General features: G+C 44.4%; 1 protein-coding gene across 3 annotated transcripts in view; it reads left to right on the top strand.

Moving 5' to 3' along the window:
• Positions 1–20,660, top strand: part of ARHGEF4 (Rho guanine nucleotide exchange factor 4) — a 123,006-nt gene that overhangs the window by 68,698 nt on the left and 33,648 nt on the right. For 2 of the 3 annotated variants that reach the window (XM_032119238.1, XM_032119239.1), the window contains one exon: positions 4,554–4,693. In XM_032119238.1, coding sequence (XP_031975129.1) covers positions 4,554–4,693 — 140 coding nt within the window. Of the gene's footprint in view, positions 1–4,553; positions 4,694–19,570; positions 20,150–20,660 lie in introns of those variants that run through there. The other variant, XM_032119240.1, reaches the window with a different exon arrangement.

Consider the following 20,660-nt stretch of genomic DNA (forward strand, 5'->3'; position numbering starts at 1 on the left):
GCTGAGACATAAACCTCTGTGACTTTGAGAGAGCTCTGTTAAGAGGCTGTGCTAAATTTGGGGCTGCAGTGTCCAGCTCCTCTGAGGAAACTATTCTAGAAATTTATTCTGTGAGAATAATTTTCCAGTGAGAGGGTGGGATTATATTCCTTTAATTTTATTTTTTTTTATGGTGGTAGGTGTATCGGATTTCTGGGGGGTTATTTTGGTTTGGGTTTTTGTTTGAGTTTTTTATTTGTTTGATTGTTTAACAGAAACTTTTGTTCACTAATTCCTGGCACTTAGAATGTATGAGGCAGGTCCATCCTTTGAGAGAGGAGCAAAGCACAGACGTATGGAACTGCGTGACCTGTACTAGGTGACACTAGTCTGAACTGAACTCTGGACTACAGTTAACATTTGTTTTCTGAGACCTCCAGTAGATCATCTAATTCCAACTTCTTTTGTCTTCCCACCAGTTTGATGAACAACACAAAACCTTTTCTCTCTATTTTCCCATCCATGCCATCTCTGTTGGTGGTGAAGATCGAGGCTGTCCCAGTGCAGCCCAGCTGGTTTGTTCTCCAGTGTCACCTAGGCTTGATTGTGAAAATCCTACCATACAGGCAGCTGCCTTCCAATTATCCCAACTTACCTCTAAGCAGGATGCAGTTGCAGGGCACTGGCAGGGTGCTAGTGAGTTGTACAGCATGGCTTATCTCTCCTTGTGGGCACAGAGTGAGTGCTCTTCTCTGAAGCCACAGAGCTGGTAACAGCTGCAGGGGCTTTCTGGTGAGCTGGAGAGCTCTGGAGCTGTGTACAGGTACTCCTTAGAATTGCCTGGCATCACCTTTCAGTAAGGTAGGGGCACAAGCAGAGCCCAGCCAGGACCCTTCCCACTACTGCCTGCTTATACCTGCATTCCAAACTCTGTAGGAAGGTGTAAGGAGGGTGAACCTGGAACATTTTGATCAAGCCTCACTCGATTTGCACAGAACCCTTCCCTTTTGTCCTTGAATGCAGCCTAAGTGCTGCCTGCTCAGGCACTTGGACATAGACCACCTGTGCCAGTCGCTGGCTTCAGTGCCATGTTTTGTATGAGTTTTGAAGCTTCATGTCCTCAAGCTAATTCTTCATGGAGTCAGGTTCTTGACACTTTATCTGTATGGATGCATAAAAAAGAGTTTGTGTGGCATTCTTTTGTGAGCTGCTATTGCTAGAATTATCTATCTGCTTTTGTACTGGAATGACAAATCCCAAGCTTGGGCTAGGGCTGGCAGCACTATGAAGCAGAGTTTTAGTTCTTGCACATACTGGCTGTAGTAGTAAATGTTGGTGACATCCCCTCCCTCGGTTCCTGTGTATGGGGTTTGTTGTCCTATTTAGTGAAATTTATCAGGACAGTGGTATAAAATACGAAGAAATCTGCTTGAGTTAATTGATGCTTGGGCTTTACTTCTTGACAGAATATTGTTCCTTGGTGTGGCCTGACTGCCAGGGAGGGACAGGTCAGGTCAGTGTTTCAGAGCGGCGTGGAGAGGCCAGGCGTGACTGTGCTACTGGATTTCAGTGTTAGACAGAGATGAGCACTTGGAGGTGGCAGGAATGAAGCATCTGAATTAGCTACTGTGCAGTTTAATAGTGGCCTGTCCACCCAGTGCTGTGCTGTTGAGGAGGCTGATAGACTGTTTCAGCAATCTCTGCTAACTTGTCTTTTAAGATTTTTGTATGGTGCTTGCTTCTTTTCTACTTGACCTAGTTTATGCTTTGCATGTTAAGTCAGTTCCTACACTAAAAGCCTTCATTTTCCTCTGTCCTTGATGGTTTTCTAGTGCATTGGGTCACCATTCCAGACTACTATTTTATTTATTTGTGGTCACGTCTTTCATCTAACCTGCTTCAGAGCAAATTCTTATTTTTCGTTAATTTAATTCTTCCCTGCAGCATTAGTTTGGGAAAATGTGTAATGGCTATCTTGGGCCATTCTTCCTCAAGGATTGAGAACTTTCTTGTGCTTATGAAGTGTAGTTTTGGTGCAATATGTCGATCAGGACCTTTTTTACCAGAAAAACTAATCCCAAATGCAGTAGGAGGTCTTGAGACAGCAGAGAATTGATGAGCTTGGTAAGATCAGAGAGGAAAAACAGATCTCTAGTAAAAGCAAGCACGGCTTTCAAGGCACTTAGCAGAGGTATAGAGCATTTTAAGTAACACAGATAAATACCTCCCTGGAGCTTTTGATTTTCATCTAAACACAGATCAAAGAACAAATAGGAAAGTGTGGGGACAAAAAACAAAAGCTTTAAAGATGTCAATGAACATTTTTCAAGTTGAAGGTTACTTTTAGCAGTGAAAATAGCAGAAGATGCATAAGGGAAAAGCAATGAAGCCATGTGTAAAATAAGGGAAAAGAATGAGATCAGAGGGCAGCAAAGAGTTTTGAATTAAGTGACTGCTGACTTGCTTCTTATAAATGATTTATTTTTATTTGTTCTTGAAAAACATTTCTAATTTGTTTCTGTGCTGCACTAACACACTGGAAGTTGTTCATTACTATCAGACCACGGTTTTTCAGACAGTGTATGAGCAAAAAGTGATACCTTTAATACCCTTAAATGTAGTTTTAGAAGTTCTAACCATGGTAACTCTGCAGGAAATTATAATATCAGTATTATTCGAGGTGGTTTTGAGTTTTATATTAATGGACTAGGTCTTAGCCCCAGAATTGCTTTATATGCAATCTATACTACTGGCACATATTCAGTACAGAACTTCTGTATAATGAACGATGTGATGTGTCAGGGCAAAGCTAGGGGAATGCTTGATTTTTTTGTGAAATGTCACTTAAAGTTGAATGGTTGGGTAGTTCTGTACTTGCACAGAAAATTCTGCTTTAATCATAAGCTCATATGCACCTCTGTGTCCTGAATTGCCATCAATACCAAGTGGAGTTCAACTTCAGACAATCTTTACTGTGTTGTGCCTATTTATCGAATTCAAAGCATAAACAAGCAAGTATTTAGTTTAAAAATAGCTCATACTTGTCATTTTGATGTCGGGTTACTGCATTGAACTGATAGCTGCTACACTGAATTTACCCTCACTGTTAATAGAAGTGATCAGGTGGTGCAGCCTTAACAAACCATCCTGTGTACTGAAAGTGTTGATGGACAAGTTTGCAGGTCTGGCTGTAACCTCTGCCAGAACTTTATTCAGTGCTAATGTGGTGCAGCTTTGGTTTCAGGTAATAGTAAGCTAATGAAATGTTAGGGACTTTTCTTGACCCCTTGGCACAGTTAGGTGCATAAGATGCACTTGCATTATTAAGGGAAATGAGGACTCAAGACCAGGTTCGTGAGTTGCTTCCTATTAAAGCTCTACAAGGTCAAGCTCAAAAGGTTTTTTTCACCTGTTCTGCAAAAATTTGGAGTGTAACATCATGTAACTTGCACAGCCAAGCTTGTTGCCAGGAGTGCTGATAGTAATGTCTGTGTTTTCTCTTCATTCAGTTCTACTCCTGTTTCCATGTCAAGTCCATTGAACTAAAATTACCAGTTACATCAGCTGTTCTCTGCATCAGCTTTGTGTAGGTACTTGCTTCATGCATTGAAATCTTCATAAAGCCCACTGCTTTGTCATGGAAACTGTTGCTCTAGCAGTTGCTAATCCACATGAATATGTCAGCAAGTGTTTTCTTTAATCACTGCCATTTTTCACAGATTTGAGAACAGAAAGTTAATGTTCAGTAACCAGTCCAGGGATGGGATGAGCGACACTACATGCCACTGAAGGGTCTTTGCTAATACCTCGAGGAGACTTTAGGAAAACAGTCCTGCCCATGAAACAGATGAAGTGACACTTTCTTCTGTGCAAGGAGTATAAATGCCACATTGATACTTCTCTCAGGCTTATATCTTGAGACTTCAGTGTTTGTTCTAGCTGCAGACTGTGAACCCTCCATTATCTGTAGCTTGTTTGGGGCTGTGCTGAGCAGAATGGCCTTCCTGTGGTAATGATGGATAATTCTGGAGCAAACACCCTTTTAGGCAACAAAAAGGGTTTGCAATAAGTGTGTGCACAAAGAGGAAGGTGAATGTTTTTCCCAAAGGCTGAGACTTCCTTTGGCCTGATAGGATTTGTAAATCATAATCCTCAAGGTATGAAGTGGCGGACATGAGCTGCTTGTTACCTAGTCCAGTTTCCTGTCAACACAGCAAGGTCCTAATAAAATCACATTTGCGCCATCATTGCCCTATGCCTTTTTTCAGACCTCGTTTTCTTATTCTTGCTTGATCTTTTCTTTGCAACGTGCAGCAGTTGTTGAATTGTTTTAAATCATGTTTTCCAGTCTAAAAAAGGACACAAACATTTAGGGGCTATTTTCAGAGAAAAATTCTCTGAAAACAGGCAAGCATGAGGCTGGAATTCTGACCCAAAATTGCCTATGTGGTTTCCTTGTCTTTTTCTCCTTTATGCTGTGTTATGGAGCCCCTTGCCCCAGTGAGCTCCTGTCCTGGTGCAGTGCTGCAGAGGCTCCTGTGGGCTGTACCAATGTGTTCATTGTGTTGTTGCAGTGATTGCTGATGGAGCACTGGACAAGGCAGCCCTGACAGACGATGTGGGAAGCGAGGAGGATCTGTACGAGGACTTCCGGAGCTCCAACCATCGCTACGGCCACCCCGGGGGAGGCGGGGAGCAGCTGGCCATAAACGAGGTATGTGCTGCTCTGTGTCTCTCACAGCACAGGGATGGATGCTGGTGGTTCCTGTAACCACAGCCAAACTGATCATGGCACAGTGGATGGGGCTTCAAACATCATTTACTGTGGGCACCATTTACAGCTGGGTGACAGCAGGGGCTGGGCCTTCCATCAGGGTGCTGTCCCTAAGGCAATGCAGAGCTACAGGTCCTGAGCAGGTGACTCTCCTCTTGGGTGTTTTTGGTTGAGAAGTTTAAAAACGTTAATGAGCAGCCTGGCCAGGCTGTTCAGACTTGGAGTGTGTTGTACCGAAGGCATAACAGAAATGTTGAAAAAATCTCCGGTCTACCTATTTCTTTATTCATAGGTAAGAAGGGTGCAAAGTTTAATACAGGCTTGGTCTTCACTGTTTCTTCCTGTTCCCCAGTAAACTCACTCTAGGGATGTGAAAGACCTGTGTTTTCAGTCACTGTTTTTAGCTATTTTCTTTTATAGTACTGACCCTGATTAAGTTGACATCAGCAGTTTAAAAAGGTACTACTTGGTTTAAGTGATGCAACGAGCAACATGCTAACAGATCTAAGATGGTTTTCCTGTAAAAGTACTATTTTTTTTTTGTGCATTAGAGCTGGCATCCTGCTACACACAAAATGCTTTTTCTGTGAGGTGAACTTGCACTGAAAGAGTGGAACATGTTCACCACATGAGTGATCTCCTGAACTCCTACACCTTCTTTCTCTCTTTCCTATACTCTCTTACCTGTACATGGCCTTCACAAGATGAGAAGGCAGGGATAAAAGAAGTATTATATATTCCTGTGGCAAAGCTATAATTGAAGCTACGTGGCTCTCAGTGTGTGTTTGATACACCCAGTCATGGTGCTTCTGGGGTCTGAAAAAGCTCCAAAAAACTGCACAGTGATGATAACAGCTTTTCTTCAAAAGCAACAAAAGCAAATGCTCTTCCAGCAGTTCTCCTGCTCCCACTGCTCAGAATCCCTACCTACAGCCCTGGGTGCCTGGGGTAAGGAAGGGAGTGGCTTTATTTTCTTCCCCTATCGCTTACATCCAGGGGTTATCAAACCATGGTCAGAGCTTTTTAATTTAAACTCGTCTGTCTTGGGCTGTTGTCACTGGCAAGAAAACATGAGCAGAACACCAGAAAATCTCGTGTTCTTCCACGTTTACCTGGTGTGTTTATGAGAGTCCCAGGCACCACAGGAGTCAGTCCCAAAGCTTGCACTGAGTCTGTGGGAGGAGGATTCTGCTTCCCTCCCACTCAGGTGCTTGCCTTGGTAAGTCTTCTTACTCGGACTCATCAAATAGAATATCCTCTGTATCTTTTCTTTTCTTTTCTTTTCTTTTCTTTTCTTTTCTTTTCTTTTCTTTTCTTTTCTTTTCTTTTCTTTTCTTTTCTTTTCTTTTCTTTTTTCTTTTCTTTTCTTTTCTTTTCTTTTCTTTTCTTTTCTTTTTTCTTTTCTTTTCTCTTTTCTTTTTTCTTTTCTTTTCTCTTTTCTTTTCTCTTTTCTTTTCTCTTTTCTTTTCTCTTTTCTTTTCTCTTTTCTTTTCTCTTTTCTTTTCTTTTCTCTTTTCTTTTCTTTTCTTTTCTTTTCTTTTCTTAAGAAAAGGTTAAATATTTTACTTTTTTAAAGGAAATCTTTACAAGTCTTTAAAATCAGGAAAAAAATAAACTTATAAGCAGGTCTCACCATCAGGCATGTGGTGGTTTTCTCTTTCTTTATTCATTATTATTGAGAACAATTGCTTTTCTTTCATTTCTTAAAAGTTCATTTTATTAGAGTAAAATTCCATCACTTGTAATCAAGAAAGTAAACGGATGTGTCCAAAGCAGGTGTAATTTGTAAAATCCATGAAGCATATGTGGGGTTTTGTTGGCCAGTTGAATTGAAAGAAAAAAGATTATTTTTGGCTTGTTCCCTAGAATCTTGCCTGTTCAGGAGCCAACAAAACTGTAAGAACAAACAGTACATTATTTACTTTGTCGACTGGTTCCTACGGGTAATTAATCCATCACTTGGTTCCAGTGAGCCTTAGCAAAGCACTGCCTACACAATCACTTCCCAGAACAGGAGATTACAGAAAGTACAAAACCTCTGCAGTGAAATACTGAATCTGTGAGATGGGAATTCTACAACAACAGATATCTTAAGTGTTGGAATTGAAATATCTCAAATAGCTGGTAGTTGGACAGGCTTATCCTCATCTTCCCTGCTGGACCAAAAGCTGGCTATTGATTAGTCTTGAGTATTTTCCATAGTGCTAGGAGTGATGTAGGGTGAAGATTTCAGTATTGACTCATTCAGTCACATTTTGTGAGTAGTCTCAGCTTTGTTTTACTGTATTCCAAGTTGCATTTTATTGGTTGTGGATAAGGAAACTATGGTAACCACATTATTCTTAGCCTTCTTGGAAGAAACAGCTTTCAAATAAATAGAGAAGGCTGAAATACATTTTTAAGGCAGTTGGCAGACCAAGTGTTGCATTAAAGAACAAAACACCCAACCACTGAGTTTTAGTTCATTTTGGATCAAGAGAAAATGATTATGAAATAAAAGAAGAAACCTTTCATAAAACTAGAATAATTTATTGGCAAGAACACTGGAGGGATAAAAGAAAGCTGGGAAGGTTGTATAGAGCCCACCTAAGAAGAGCAGCATGAGAGTGTGTAAGAGCCAAGAAAAATCAATCAAAAAGTAATAATAAGGGTTTGGGATGAGAAAAGAGGTTGGGGAAGTAATTTTCTTGGGGCATCTGTTTGACATTCTTTCAAATGCTTTCTTGATGCTCAGAAAAAGAGAATTTGTGTTTAGATTGTACTCAGTAGAGTTTACTTTGTGTTTGCTCCAGATAGAGACCCTATCCTTGTATTTTATTGCTTCCAGGGTTATCACTGGGTGAAAATGCAGTAAGAGAAAAATCTGTACTGCAAATACATTGTGATTCTGTCCTTCCAGTTCTCCATAAATGTTATGTATAGGACACTATACATACCTACAGCTTCAAGCTTCATTAAATGTGTTATATGTAGTCTGAATTTGAGAACGTGATGGGTTAGGCATATAAAAAGCCTGTGTGCCTGGCCCTGGAGTGATGGTCATGACAAGATGTCTAGTTTTCCCCTATAAGTAATTGGCCCAGGTGAAGAAGCTTAGACCAAGCTTTGCTTGGTAATACCTGCTGTGTCCTGAGGGTTTGTTGTGTCCTGCTCCGAGAAGGGCCCGTACGGCTCCGTGCTTTGCAAGAAATGCTATTGCAATTCAGCATGTCCCTTGCAGCCCTCTGTGAGCAGCACTGTGCCCATCTTGTGAAAGCAAAGCACTAAGTGTTCGGAAAATAACAGCAAGACTCCCACTTTTTTCCTTATCTCTTGTGGCTCTATGGCTGATAAGTTTGGAATTTGGTATGTGAAGTCTCGTTCCTGAGGAAATGCACAATTCACTGGCTTCAGCAGGCCAGGGTTTTATCTAAGACACGTAACCACTGTTGCCTTGTGTTTTAAAGGGGCAATATCGTAGTGTCTTACAGATGTTTGAGCTAACCCGTGGTTGCTGACAAGATGCAATTAAGCTAATTGGTTCCAACATATATGTTTCTGATTTAACAAAGTAATTATCCAGAAAAATGTTCGAAGTGGCACAAACAATACATCTGCCACATACCCAGGGCAACAGACACTGTAGAAGTACTCTCTCCATATTACTGAGTCTCTGAAACATTACTGTTGTGCTAAGCTCTTTGATCCTGTGCTGGGCTCACCCAGTGCTCCTCCCAGACCAGTCAATTTTAAACAAGACAGACTTATGAACTGTTGGGGGTTTTAAAAAAAACCCACCAAACAAAAAAACCAAACACAACAGCAAAACCAAATCAAACCTCAAAACTCATAAAATGTTAATACAGATGAAATCAGAACAACTGATTTTAATTTTGTTAAACATGAATAATATCCTTCATAGCCTTTTTCACTTCATTTATCTTCATTCTAATTAACAGAAATCTCTTGTGTACTATATGAGGGCAAATTTCAAAAGACACAAACATTTTAAAATAGTGCCACAAGACATTGTCATTCCTTTTCTTTAAAAGAGTACAGAAGAGATTGCAAAAGCTGTGGTCACAATGGATTTCCAGACTGAAAACAGAATTAGAATTATTGATCATATGGAAGTGATATATAACATTCTTGTGTAAACTGGGAGAAGACATTTATTATCACTTTTGTACCTTAACATGAGTGTATTGCTCTCCCATCTGAAGCTAAAGCAAACAGAAACCAGTTAACAGACACCTGCCAGCATCCATTGGGGTTTTCTTTTCCTTCTGGAGGGCTTAATTCCTGCTTTTGTGTCCCATGTATTCCTGCAGCCAAGGCTGACAGCTGTGGTCCAGAAGCAGCAGATATGATTTATTTGCAGAATACGGTACAAAGCTCAGTGCTGTCAAGGACAAGAAATAATGTTCCCCTGTGGACATAAATCTTTACTGGATCCTAGTTTTTGGTCCCAAGTGCTTGTGTAACTTTTTGTAGGGCTTAAATGTGAGTGTTCAGAGTATGGAGTCAGAATTGTAACTTCGTTTACTGCCTGATGGGTTTCATTTTTAGAGTTTTGTGGTCTGCAGACTTTTAAGGTTGTTTCAGAGGCCTTTTTGCAATGGATTTAAAGCAAATCAGTATATTGAAATACTCTACGGCAATTATGTCTCATCAAACATCGGGATCAGTAGCTAAGTGGTCCCAGGGGTTTCCAGAGCCATATTTCTGCTTTCTACCATGGCCAGCTGGGGCTGCTCTGAGCCACTTTCTCACATCCTCCTTAGCACTGGGACTTGGGCATCCCCTGAGCAAGGGATCCTCCCTCAGCAGGCTGAAGATGCAGAGAGCGTGATGGAAGCCAGTGTAGCTCACTCAGCACTGAAGAAAGGCTATCTTGTGAGTGGATGTTGGGATTTTTTGGAAAGCTGGGAGAAATGGGATATGCTTTCACACTTGCAGTCATGCAGTGAGTCCTTTTCCATCCAAATGCTCGTTCCCAACTGTGGGAGGTGAGGGCAGGTAGCTCCCTTACCATGGATGCTATGGCCTGTAGCATACACTCCACCAGGAGTTCAATCCACATAGAAGCATTTCTATAAAATATATTTTCTTTTGCTGGACCATGCGTTCTCTAAACACCCCAATTAATCTGATACTCATTAGGAACAAATAAAAAACCTTCAGGCTTAGCTTAGTTTTTGGGATAAGAATAATACATGGGGGCTGTCACAATTCTAACTCCCAACCCAATAGGCCGAGGTGTGACAGCGCTGTAGGTGTGTAAGGGGATGAGTGGGTTATGGGCTCAGTCTCTCAGGGAATCTAACTCCTCCTTCCAGCAGCCAAGCTGGAGCAGCAGAACAGGAGAGGTAGCCTCTGGCTTTCAGCTCTTTGTGGGCACGGGTGTGGCCCCACATGCACACAGACATGTTTGAAGAGGGGCAGGTACTGCCCAAACTTTCATCCCTGGCTGTAAATCAGACCAAAATACGTCACTCAAAGGAGATAACTGGAGACAGCATGATGGCTTTGGAGTCCTTACATCAGCCCTGCCAGCTGTTATATTGTAAAGACTAACAGCTTCTGTTAACACTTGTAAATGATACCTAGTGAGTATTAGGGGACTCAATAAAATGTCTGTTGTTTGTCGGCATTAAATGTGTTCCCAGTTACTGGGGTGTGCAGAGGGGCTTGGCTCCACAAATAGTACTCCCTTTGGAGAAAAAATGATCCAAGAATGTTTTAACTCCTGAAATTACTTGTGCCAAATCACCTCAAAGACTGTCTCTATTTTATCCAGTGAGTTCATGGGTTCCCAGAATTCTGTCTGATGCTCCCCACCAGTTAAAGAAAACATGATGTGTTTACAAGAGGTCTCTTTGTCGTGAAGATAAACACTTTGGCATCCCATTAAAAGAGCTCCTTTAACCTGTAGCAGTGGCATTGTGCCCTGTAGGGATAAGGGCTATGTTGCAGAAGGTCTTGGTTTCCTGCCTGCCACTTTTAGCACGAGGGCCATTTACCACAGCACCACTGAGATCTTCAAATCCTTGCATGGGGCAAGGTAGGCACTAACCCTTCAAGGTTCTCGTGGTCCTGCCTGCTGAAGGCTCTGACATGCCCCTAATCAGGGTCTGTGCAATGAAGCCAAGGAAATGTGCAGGTGAAGGGAGTGATTTCACCATCCATGTGTAAAGGACACCTTTCAAACCTGCCCTGTCTCTGATACAAAGAAGGAACTTACCGTGTCCTCAGGAGCTCCTTGTTTGGCTTTCAGGGATTCTTGGTTTGGTACCTAACTCTCCACTGCTGTTTTATGGGAGGAAGAACATTAGAAGCATTGTGATATTTGCACCCCTACAAAGATTTTAATTCAGAAGTGTATTAAACTGCTGTCACCACTGCTTGAAATGGGAGCCTGATGGTGTGCAAAGACAAGTCTGTTTTGCAGAATCTTGCAGTTACAATTTGCTCTGCTGATGTCTTTATTTTAAAAATAGGTTTGGGGATATCCATGCCCCAGTTACCAGTTCAAGAAACACCTGGGATGGATAACAGCACAATAACCAAATGGATATTGGAGGACAAAGATTTACTGAAAGAAGGGGATAAAGAAGGAATGTGAGAGAGCAGGAATGCTGGGTAGTGTAGAGGTTATTGCAGAGGTTATTCCAGGCTCAAGTGTTTGCACAGGGACAGGGAAGTGAGTATCTCTCATTTTATACCATATTTGTGTCTCAGGTTCCTCTCAGCATGCTTTTGATATCAGAACATTTCTTGATTTGTTCTCCTCTCCAAACCCTGATTTGGAGCAGCTTTTCTCTGCAAAGAATTTTCCTAATTCTTTAAAGACAAGTGATCCCAATGGTGGAAGAATAAAATCCCTCCTGACTCTTGATTGTTCAAAGGGCACTGTGAATCCCTCAGGAGATCTTCCCCTTCCCGTCCCATGACCGAGGCCCCTTGTCCTATACTTGGTAAGCTGGGGGCTGAGTTAGCAAAAAGTTTGGCCATGGTTTAATGGAGTGAAGGCACTGGCATATTTCTTGCAGTTTTATATTGCCGAGCTGATGAAAGCAGAAAGATCAACAAGAGTAACCAAGCTGCTCAAGTGCCAGCCCCGCTCCTCCTGAGGCTCGTGGGAGGGTTCCCCCTCCCTCTGGGGCACTGGGGGCCAGCCCTTGCTGGGTGCCCTGGGAGAGCCCCTGTTCAGTCGGGTCCCTCGTAGCCTCTCCTTGCAGCGAAGTGAGGAAATGTTCCCCGCGTTGGCCCCGTTCCTCGCACTGGGAACACGCGCTCTCCGCGGGCAGTGAGCAGAGCAGCCTTTATCCCCAGCCTTTATCCCCAGCCATGGGGCAGCCCCTCACACCTCCTGTGCCAGGGCTTGTCAGGCTGCCACCGGCGCCTCAGGGGACTGCAGCAGAGCTGTGCTGCTGTGCAGCAGCCGAACATCGAGTTCAGCTTCTTCCTTGAGGTTTTGGATTACGGGGAACGGTGACCTAGAAAGGTGGTGCGGGGGTTATTTTTTCAGTCCTACTTCCAGCTGATGTTATCTATGATCTTTAGAGAAGATCCTGTTTCTGGCTGTTCCACTGACTCGCTGCTGGCAACTCTTCATGTCAACAGGTTTTATGAAATGAAAGCAGGGTGTGTGAGCTATCCAATACAGACTGAATGTCCTGTTTTATTCACATTCCTCTGCCCCTAACAGATGCTTTTCTAGTAAAGCAGGGGGGCACCTGGTTCATTTAACTGCTGGGGCTTGATAGCCCATCCTCGCCTTCCTGATAGTCTTGACAACCACTTACCAAGTTTGTTTCTGAGCTGTATCTTAGATTCTTACTAATTTCTTGGGGCAGCTTTTGGAGAACAGCCCATCACGGTTTGATCTTCAGGGTGTATTGTTCTGCTGCATTTTTTCGGCCTGCTGGCTAAAACAGGGGTGTCAGGGAAAATGTCACCTCAGAAGGTTGCCTGACCAATTAAAATTTCTGTCCCACTTTTTTATCATGTAGGACATAGGAAAGCCTAGCCTGGTTCTTATACACAGCTTATGTGTGTCATTTATCCTCTTACGGCTTTTCTCATTCTCATGGAACGTGTTCTCATCCATGGAGCTTATTCTTCTCTCCAGCCCTTCTGTGGCTCCTTTAGTTACATCAGAAGGCAATGAAGGAGGACTCCCAAATTAACATTACCAAATTAACATACAAGGGGAGCTTGGAAGAACTTTAGAGACCTGTCACTTGTAAGCAGTTTTCTGCCTCCAGAAGACTGGTATATTCTCTAAGAGGTGAGGATGCTGAGCAGTAAGAGAAGGGTCAGAACACTGCTCTGCAACTAAATGCATTATTTTAAAGATGACAGGTAAGGGAATGCTGTACTTGTCATTTTATAATGTGTGGGCTCAACAGAATATCTGAGACAGCCCAAGACTACATTGCTTTCTTGTAAACACCTGCATAGTCAGAACGAAAGGGGACTTGTGCTCTAGAAACAACCAAAAAAATAAAGCTTGACCCTGTTCCCCCTCCCATCTCCAGCCACCTCTTGTAGAAACTCTTACAGGGATTATCTGTTAGTGTCTTTTCAGCTCTGTACATTAGGCATCTTCCTCTACTCCGTGTTACCATATTCACCTTGTCACTCACCTTGTACTGTTATTCATCCCCTTCTCATCCACTTTATCTGCTTTCCTGGCTTCATTGCAGCTTCCTCTGACCTCACCTGTTTCAGGTCCCACAGCTCTACCTATGCCTGTTCCCTCTCTTCTTTCCTTGACTTTTCAAGGAGTATTTCTCTGACTCTGTTTCTCCCTTATTTGTCTGTTCCAGCCCACATAGTGCCCAAATGACTATTCCTTGTTATTCTATGTCATCCATGACTGTCAAATTTTCAGCTCAAACACAGGATACCACAAAACCAAAAAGTATCCAAATAATTTTAGGAGCCCAAACACCTCTTCTCTCAGTCGCTAAGGATATCATTGCCAGCATGGCTGTTCCTCAGCCCTGTAACAAGAGTGGCCATTTTCTACTCTGACCCTGTTCTAGATATTGCATTCAGGCTGTTAATCTTGCTGGGTCTCCAAGATGCAGCATTTCCTGTCCTTCCATCTCTCTTACTACAAACCCCATTCAGCCTGTGTTTATTTCAGAGCATCATTATTACAATATCCTTTGTTCTTCCCGTGTCCAATGTGTACCGAAAATATCCACCTTCCTAGGCCACTGCATGGGCTGTGCCAGCCTGTATTTGCTTCTCTCTGCTTGTTCCTTGCTCTGCCCCATCTATCCTAACATGCTGTTTTGTTTCCCAGGCCGTTCCTGTCTGTATCCCTCCCCTGGCATCCCAAAATCCCAAAAGCCTGCCCAGCTCCAGCCCAGCACAGCCTGGGAGTGTGTCATCCCCTGTGTGTGATGCTGGAAGCTGCCTTGCCTCAGCTCCCAGGGTGTGTGGGATGTGGTGCGTCGGCACGTGGCTCACGGCACCAACACCTTCCTTTGGTGCTGGAGCTCCGGGCTGTGATGGTAATTCCCAGATGCTTCAAACATGTTAACAGTTGCTGTTGCTACTCTTGAAAATAAAACTTGCTTTAGAATTTGGAAGACTTTCCAGCTTTAGTAGAGTCTGAAAGCAAAAGACTGGTTGCTAAGCAGATTGTCTCCTTTTCTCTTCTTTTTTTAGTTGTAGTCAGGGGTGGCCAGTCCAAATGGCTGCTTTTCTTGCACTCTCTTGCAGTGTGGCCATGCCTTAATGTATGCACTGCATAAGGAAATGGTCAGGCCCATTTTCTTTCCATTGATAGTTATCTCGTGAATCTTGGTACTCGAGCACAAGAACAGCTTGTAAAGTTTTGGCAGCATTGCATGAGTAATCTGCCCAGGGAAGTACTGGCTGTAAAAGCTGTGTGGGCTTAAACCATGCAGTATGAGCTAGAGAAAGATGCAGTGGGAGTAACTGTGCTCTAGTAACACAGTGTTACACACTGTAAAAATGCAAAGCAAATTGTGGGCCTCTGACAGACTGTTTTCCATTTTAGAAGTACATGATCATATGCAGCTGAAAAAGCTATACTTATTCTGATGTTGTCTGGCCGTGGCTCAACAGGAATGATGCCCTTTGGGGAGGTGTTAGCTGCAGTTGTTACTAAGAGTTAACTCAACACATAACAGGGGTGATAGTTGCTTAGTTTGGATGCTGGGAAGTGTAATAGTGGCATAATTGGGAGTTAAGGAAACTTGGTTTCCATGGAATGATTTGCAGGTACAAATGCTTTCCCCTCTCACAATTTCATTGTCGGCCCTTTCAGTTGCAGAGCTGAAAACCAGGTAGAAATCTGTCCATTGAACAGTCACTCGGCCTGGATTCTTTTTTAAAAGATGCATTTGAAATTGTTCATCACAGCAGTGCTATAGATAAAAGTATTTTTATCACTAAATTAAAAAAAAAATCAATAGAAACAAAAACTTCTCCCCTAAGAAGTTCTTCAACAGCTCTGTGTAACGGAAAGGGCAGTAACAATTATGTGATTTTTATGTCAAAGAGAAGTTGAAGGGGGAAAAAAATCCAGTCACATGGACCCAGGTGAATCTGGCTGTTGCAACATTAAAGGTTTCTGGATGTGCTGAACGTGTTCTCTTCCTCTGTAGTTCTTTATGCCCATCATTCCAACAGCCAGCGATGCCAACCAGAGGGGAGGGAAGTTCATGTTTGTGTCTGCGGCTTCATTGGTGCAACAACAGAGAGGAATGCTGCCTCAGCAGGTATCCTATTTCGGAATACCTAGGAAAACTCGTCCAGGAGTTCACATTTGCGTGCTCCAGGCTGTGTTTGCGCGCACGGAACTGGCAAACCCTGGAGCTGCCTGCCTGGTGTGCCCATGTGCTCTGCCCTGAGCAGGCAGCCCGGCTGGGGCAGAAGGTGTCTGTGTGTCAGTGTGTCAGCTGGGCCCAATCCAGGCTCAGCTCTAGCACTTCTGTCTTTGTTAATATTTAGATATACTTTCCACCTTTTTGGAGGGAGAATGTTGATAAATAATGACCCAGTAAGAGCGCTCTTTTTTTGTCTGGGGATATTTAGAGTGCTGTTTATTTGCGCCGACAATACTACTGTAGCCTTGGCTTTAAGAGGAGTTGAATTGTGCTGTTTCTTGTACTTGTAGCAAGCACATTCCTATTTGTGACAAGTCAAGGACAGGAAGTCCTGGAAATGTGCTCCAGCATGGTGTGTGGTGTTCTACCTGGAGCTTTGCTTTCCAAGTCTGCTCACTAGGAGAGAGGAGAAAGGTGCTGAAGGTGGGGCTGGTCCCCCACACGACTGCCCTTGGTGGCCTTGCTGTGGGACACGTGCTCTTTGCTTTCCCAGCATGATGGATCCAGCTTCACTGCTTGTCTCCTCAGTTATTTATTTGTCTGTTCTACTAGCACACCTATGCTGCTTATTACAGTTATTACTTCCCCACATTTATGTGTGTGTGCCTTTCAGTTCCCAGTTCAGCTGTTACACTATTGAAACAACCTTTTTACTGGTAGACAGTGGGTTTGTCTGTATACTCCTGGCCTCCTAAAAATGACACCTAAAGCAGTCTTCAAAGGTTAAACCTCATGTGCTGCTTGGTGATGAGTAAGGACTGGGCAATATTTAGTGTCATTTTGATGAAAAATGAAGGCATGTCTTTCTTTTTTTATTTTATCTAGTATTAGATGGGGGTTCTTGAATAACTCATTCCCTGAAGCCTTGGTCGCTGAGCAGCTTCTGGGACTGCAGCAGGGCTGTGTCTGTCCAGGCCTCTGAGGCTGTGCTGTGCTCACTACTTGCTCTGTTTGAGTGGCAGCATTATTCCCATGGTGCAGTCCTGGCTGAGGACGGCTCTTAGAGGAAGGATTGAAAGGAAATTATTACAATTGCAAATTAGATTCCAACGGAGATTGTGCAACAATTATTTGAAATATGCTCCCTCAGTGATAGTTATACAAAGTAAGCCCCACTGTATCACAAGCCATGAGGTAAAACTTTCAGCTATTTCATCTCTTGCTGATGCCACCTACCACAGAAGCATGTCTGATGAGTGAGGAATAAGAATGAGGGTTTATTTCCATGATGGAAAAATGCCACATGATGTTTAGCAGAGTGCAGCAGGAGCTGGAGAGCCCCCCCACTGCAAACACTTGGAGTTACCACGGAATAACTCCCCTGTGCAGAGTCTCTGCCACAGACCTTGTGAGGGGATTCACTGCGTGGGGGTGGAAACAAAAGGCAGGTCACAGCTAGAGTCACTCTGCAGCTTCTGTCCTTGCTGAGATCAGTTTCTCTTCACTGTGGGGTCAGAAGGGTGAATGCCACTTAATATTAACTGTGCAACGCTCCAAGATGTACTCAAGGCAAACACGTCACTTGTGCCCAGGCAATGTAGTGCAGGGGGGTGCTTGGATCTGCACGTCAGCAGAGCAGAGGAACATAGCTGGGACTTGGGGTGCTTCTTAGAGACAACAGAGTTAGATAAAAATGTACCCTCCACTACAGTTTTGTACCTTTTTTTCCCCCTGCAATTTCTTTCTGGCATCAGTTTCCCCCAGACTTCTTATTCCAGGGGAGCTCAATGCAGTGTCCAAGAAGTGATCTGCTTTCCCCTTTCAGATGTTTTCAGACAAACTTCCTGTGCTTTCACCTTCAAATGTTTTAGCCTGTTCATAAGTGGCAAAGATTTCAGGAGACTGTTGGAGAATTATATTGTGGATTTTAGAAACTACCCCGTATCCTGCAACACCAACAGTATAGCTCTGCCAGCCTTGTTGAATCACTGGAGTTTATCTATTTCTTTTCACTGTAACTAAGTGCTTAGACAAGATATAGTTGCTGTGCAGGTTTCAAAGAAGTGGGTGTGATCATGCTTTCCATTCACCATGATTAGCTTCTCCTGAAGATCTACATCCCACCCAAATCCTGCTTGGTGGCTTATGTCCAAACTCAATCAGGCATGAAAAGCCTTCAAAGACAGACGAGATTTGCAGAATGCCTAGGAGTTGAACAATGCAACGATGCCAGTCAACTGTGGGCTTGAAGAACTTTCAGCAAATTGAAGTCTGCAAGCTTTGAAGTGTTCTGCTATGGTGCACATGGCAGGGGAAATAGTTTTTTTAAGCCATTAGGTCATTGCAGGCCAAAAACTCAAACACCCATGAGCTTGGGCGGCCTGTAGATCCCAGTAGTTTTCTCTCTTTCTGAGGTTTTTCCTACAGATCTTGAAGCTGCATTGATAGCACAAGACCTCATCCTACGCATCACTCTCCTTGTTCTATATTTAAGCTAGAGACAAGGAGATTTGCAGGATCTTTGTGTTCAGAAACAAGAAACTGAAATAATTCTTGATTTGATTTTATTATGACTAAGAAAGACAGCTTTCTTAAACACTGCAGAAGCATAAGGAGACAATGGAAATTTTGACTGCCCTTTCTGTATAGCCCCTGCTGAGGTTAGCGCAATTTGGGAAAAAAACTCCAAAATTAAAGGAAAGTACCAGTACCCATAACTCTTAAACTTTTTCCCTTTTAAATATCTTACCTGCTGTTTTCCAAGATACATACAAGAGCTACACAGATCCCCAAGAAACATTATGGGCATTGATGTGCTAACACCTGAAGAAAACCCAGCTTTTTTATTCATTTGTTTCTCAGTTGCGAGAGCAGCTGAATGTTCCATTTGTACCCACATCGTGTGGCTGCTCCCACACGGCCCTTCCCAGAGGTGGAGGCTACCACCAGAGGTGTTCAGCAGTTGGGGTGTTTAAGGGGGGGAACCTTGTCTCCTGGTTCCCACTCCTAGGAATGTGTGTGGCCATGTTGGAAACTGTTGTGTAAAGTGCAGAGTCATCCTCTTGGATAACTCCATCCCCCATGGAGCATCTGCAGCTCCACACACTAGCTCCAGTATCATCTAGCCCTAAATCCAGGGTCTGGACTGAGCAGATTTCGGTATCAGGATTGCTGGATTTGTATGCCTCAGTTTCATGAGGGGGAATATGTGGCATAAGGGAGAACTGTAAGATGTGAAACTGCCTCCTGTCAATGAAGGACTTGAACACTGAGTCCTCCTCTTCCTCTCCTGGGGAGCGATTGCTGCTGGCTGTTGAGTAAGAGGTGGGCTCTGCTTTGCTGCCTAGAGGAAACAAAAGGGCTGCAGTTGAAGAGCCTATGATGGGTGCTCTCCAAGATCTGTCCCTAATCCTTCCAAGGTGGAGTGCCTTTTCCCTGTGTTCCTGACCCAACACAGGTGGGAGCTATGCTTAGCTGGGGCATCTGTGAGCGTACCTGAGGCAGCTTGGTGAACTTTGCAGTCCAGCAGCAAAAGTTAAGTTCATAAAAGCATGTTTAGGGCTCTGCAGAGCTGAATAGGGGTTTTCTGATTGCAGAGATTTGGGGATTTGCAGTGACTCAGGCCCACGGAGGCGTTGGCAGAGAGAGCCAAGTCCTTTAGACTTTCTGGCTCCAGGATCCTGCCGGGAAGAGAACGGCAGGGTCCAAGAGAAGCTGCTTCTCCTGGGCTCCCAGGCAGAGGCAGGGCTGCGTGTCCGGTCCTCCGGCGAACACCGCACCTGTTGCACGCTCAGGCGAGCGGGAATCCGCCTGTGCCCTCGCCTGTCCAGGGCCGGCCCCAGCCGGCGCAGGGGATTTGCCTCTGGCAGGACTCGTCTCTAGTGCTGGCACACTCTTAGTGCGGGTGGAAGGATTTAAAAAAGCAGCCGCCTAATCCTCTCCTGACCCTCCTTAAGAGCCTCCCTGCACAGCGCAGGGCTGCGCTCCGCGTTGCCAAGGCCTGGTGTATCCTGGAGACGGCGCGCAGCAAATCGCGGCGCCGCTCTCTGGGAAGCCGACATCGCCGCCGGATTGCAGAGCTCCGCCACGCTCCGCGCTCGCCACCGGGAACCCAGTGTCCTCCTCCCGCTGGAGCGATGGCGACGGCTCCTTCGGCACAGAAGACGTGGAACCCCGGGGATGCGCTGACAAGCTCCCCCTGAGCTGAGGGGGCGTTTGGCACACGTGCTGTGCGGGAGCAGCAGTGGCTGTGCCGAACCATTTAGACTTCTGCTTTTGAGAGCTGCCAACAGCTTTTGTTCACAGCCCTCTGCCCCATCCTGCCCTGGCAGGCACTTAAGCTTTCTTATTTATTTTTTTTTTCCTGGGGGCCGAAGCCATGGCAAAGGTCCCCGACCGAAGCAGGCACAAATGGAGTGCGCTTCACACTTTCCTCCGCTGCAACATGAACCCGGAGACCCAGCGGGTAGTGGTCTTTGTCATCCTGCTCTTCCTCATCATCGTCAACGTGGTGCTGATGTTTCTTTTGGCATTTCACTGAAGGAGGACTGCCGGTAGTGGTGTGGTGCATGGGGGTTTCCAGGACTGGGCAACAAATCAGCAGGTCAGCTTGTCGTTGTCTGCCTCTGGTCTGCTTGTCTGCTGTTACGGTAACTGTGTGTCTCAGAGTATTCCTCCCGTGTTTTTTAATCATCAGCTCTTTCCCCACCCTGCTCCCCTCACTCTCGTCCTGTCACCACTTGTGCCTTGCGGTTTGGATCCCAGGTAAACAAGAGAAAGGGAAAGAGGTAACGGAGCCAACCTGCTTAATCGTAACCGCTCTCCGTGGCACTAATCAGCCTTGATTCCTAGCGATGACGATACCGTGCCTGTACGTAGCTCTTCTCAGCCCTGGAGAAGCCCAGAGTGCTGCTGCTTTGTTTGCAGAGGGACAGTCATCCTGTAAGGAGCCCTTACACAAGGACCAGCTACATGTAAACACCTGCTGTAAAAGCTGAAGCCTGTAATGCCTCCGTTGCTCTGTCACTGTGAACACTGCTGTGCAGTGGCATGAGTAATGCCCAATTAGCCAAAGAGATGGATTAATAGAGTCCATCAGGAATTCAGGCTGAATA

Source organism: Corvus moneduloides, chromosome 10 (assembly GCF_009650955.1).
Source record: "Corvus moneduloides isolate bCorMon1 chromosome 10, bCorMon1.pri, whole genome shotgun sequence".
NCBI classification, from domain to species: Eukaryota; Metazoa; Chordata; class Aves; order Passeriformes; family Corvidae; genus Corvus; species Corvus moneduloides.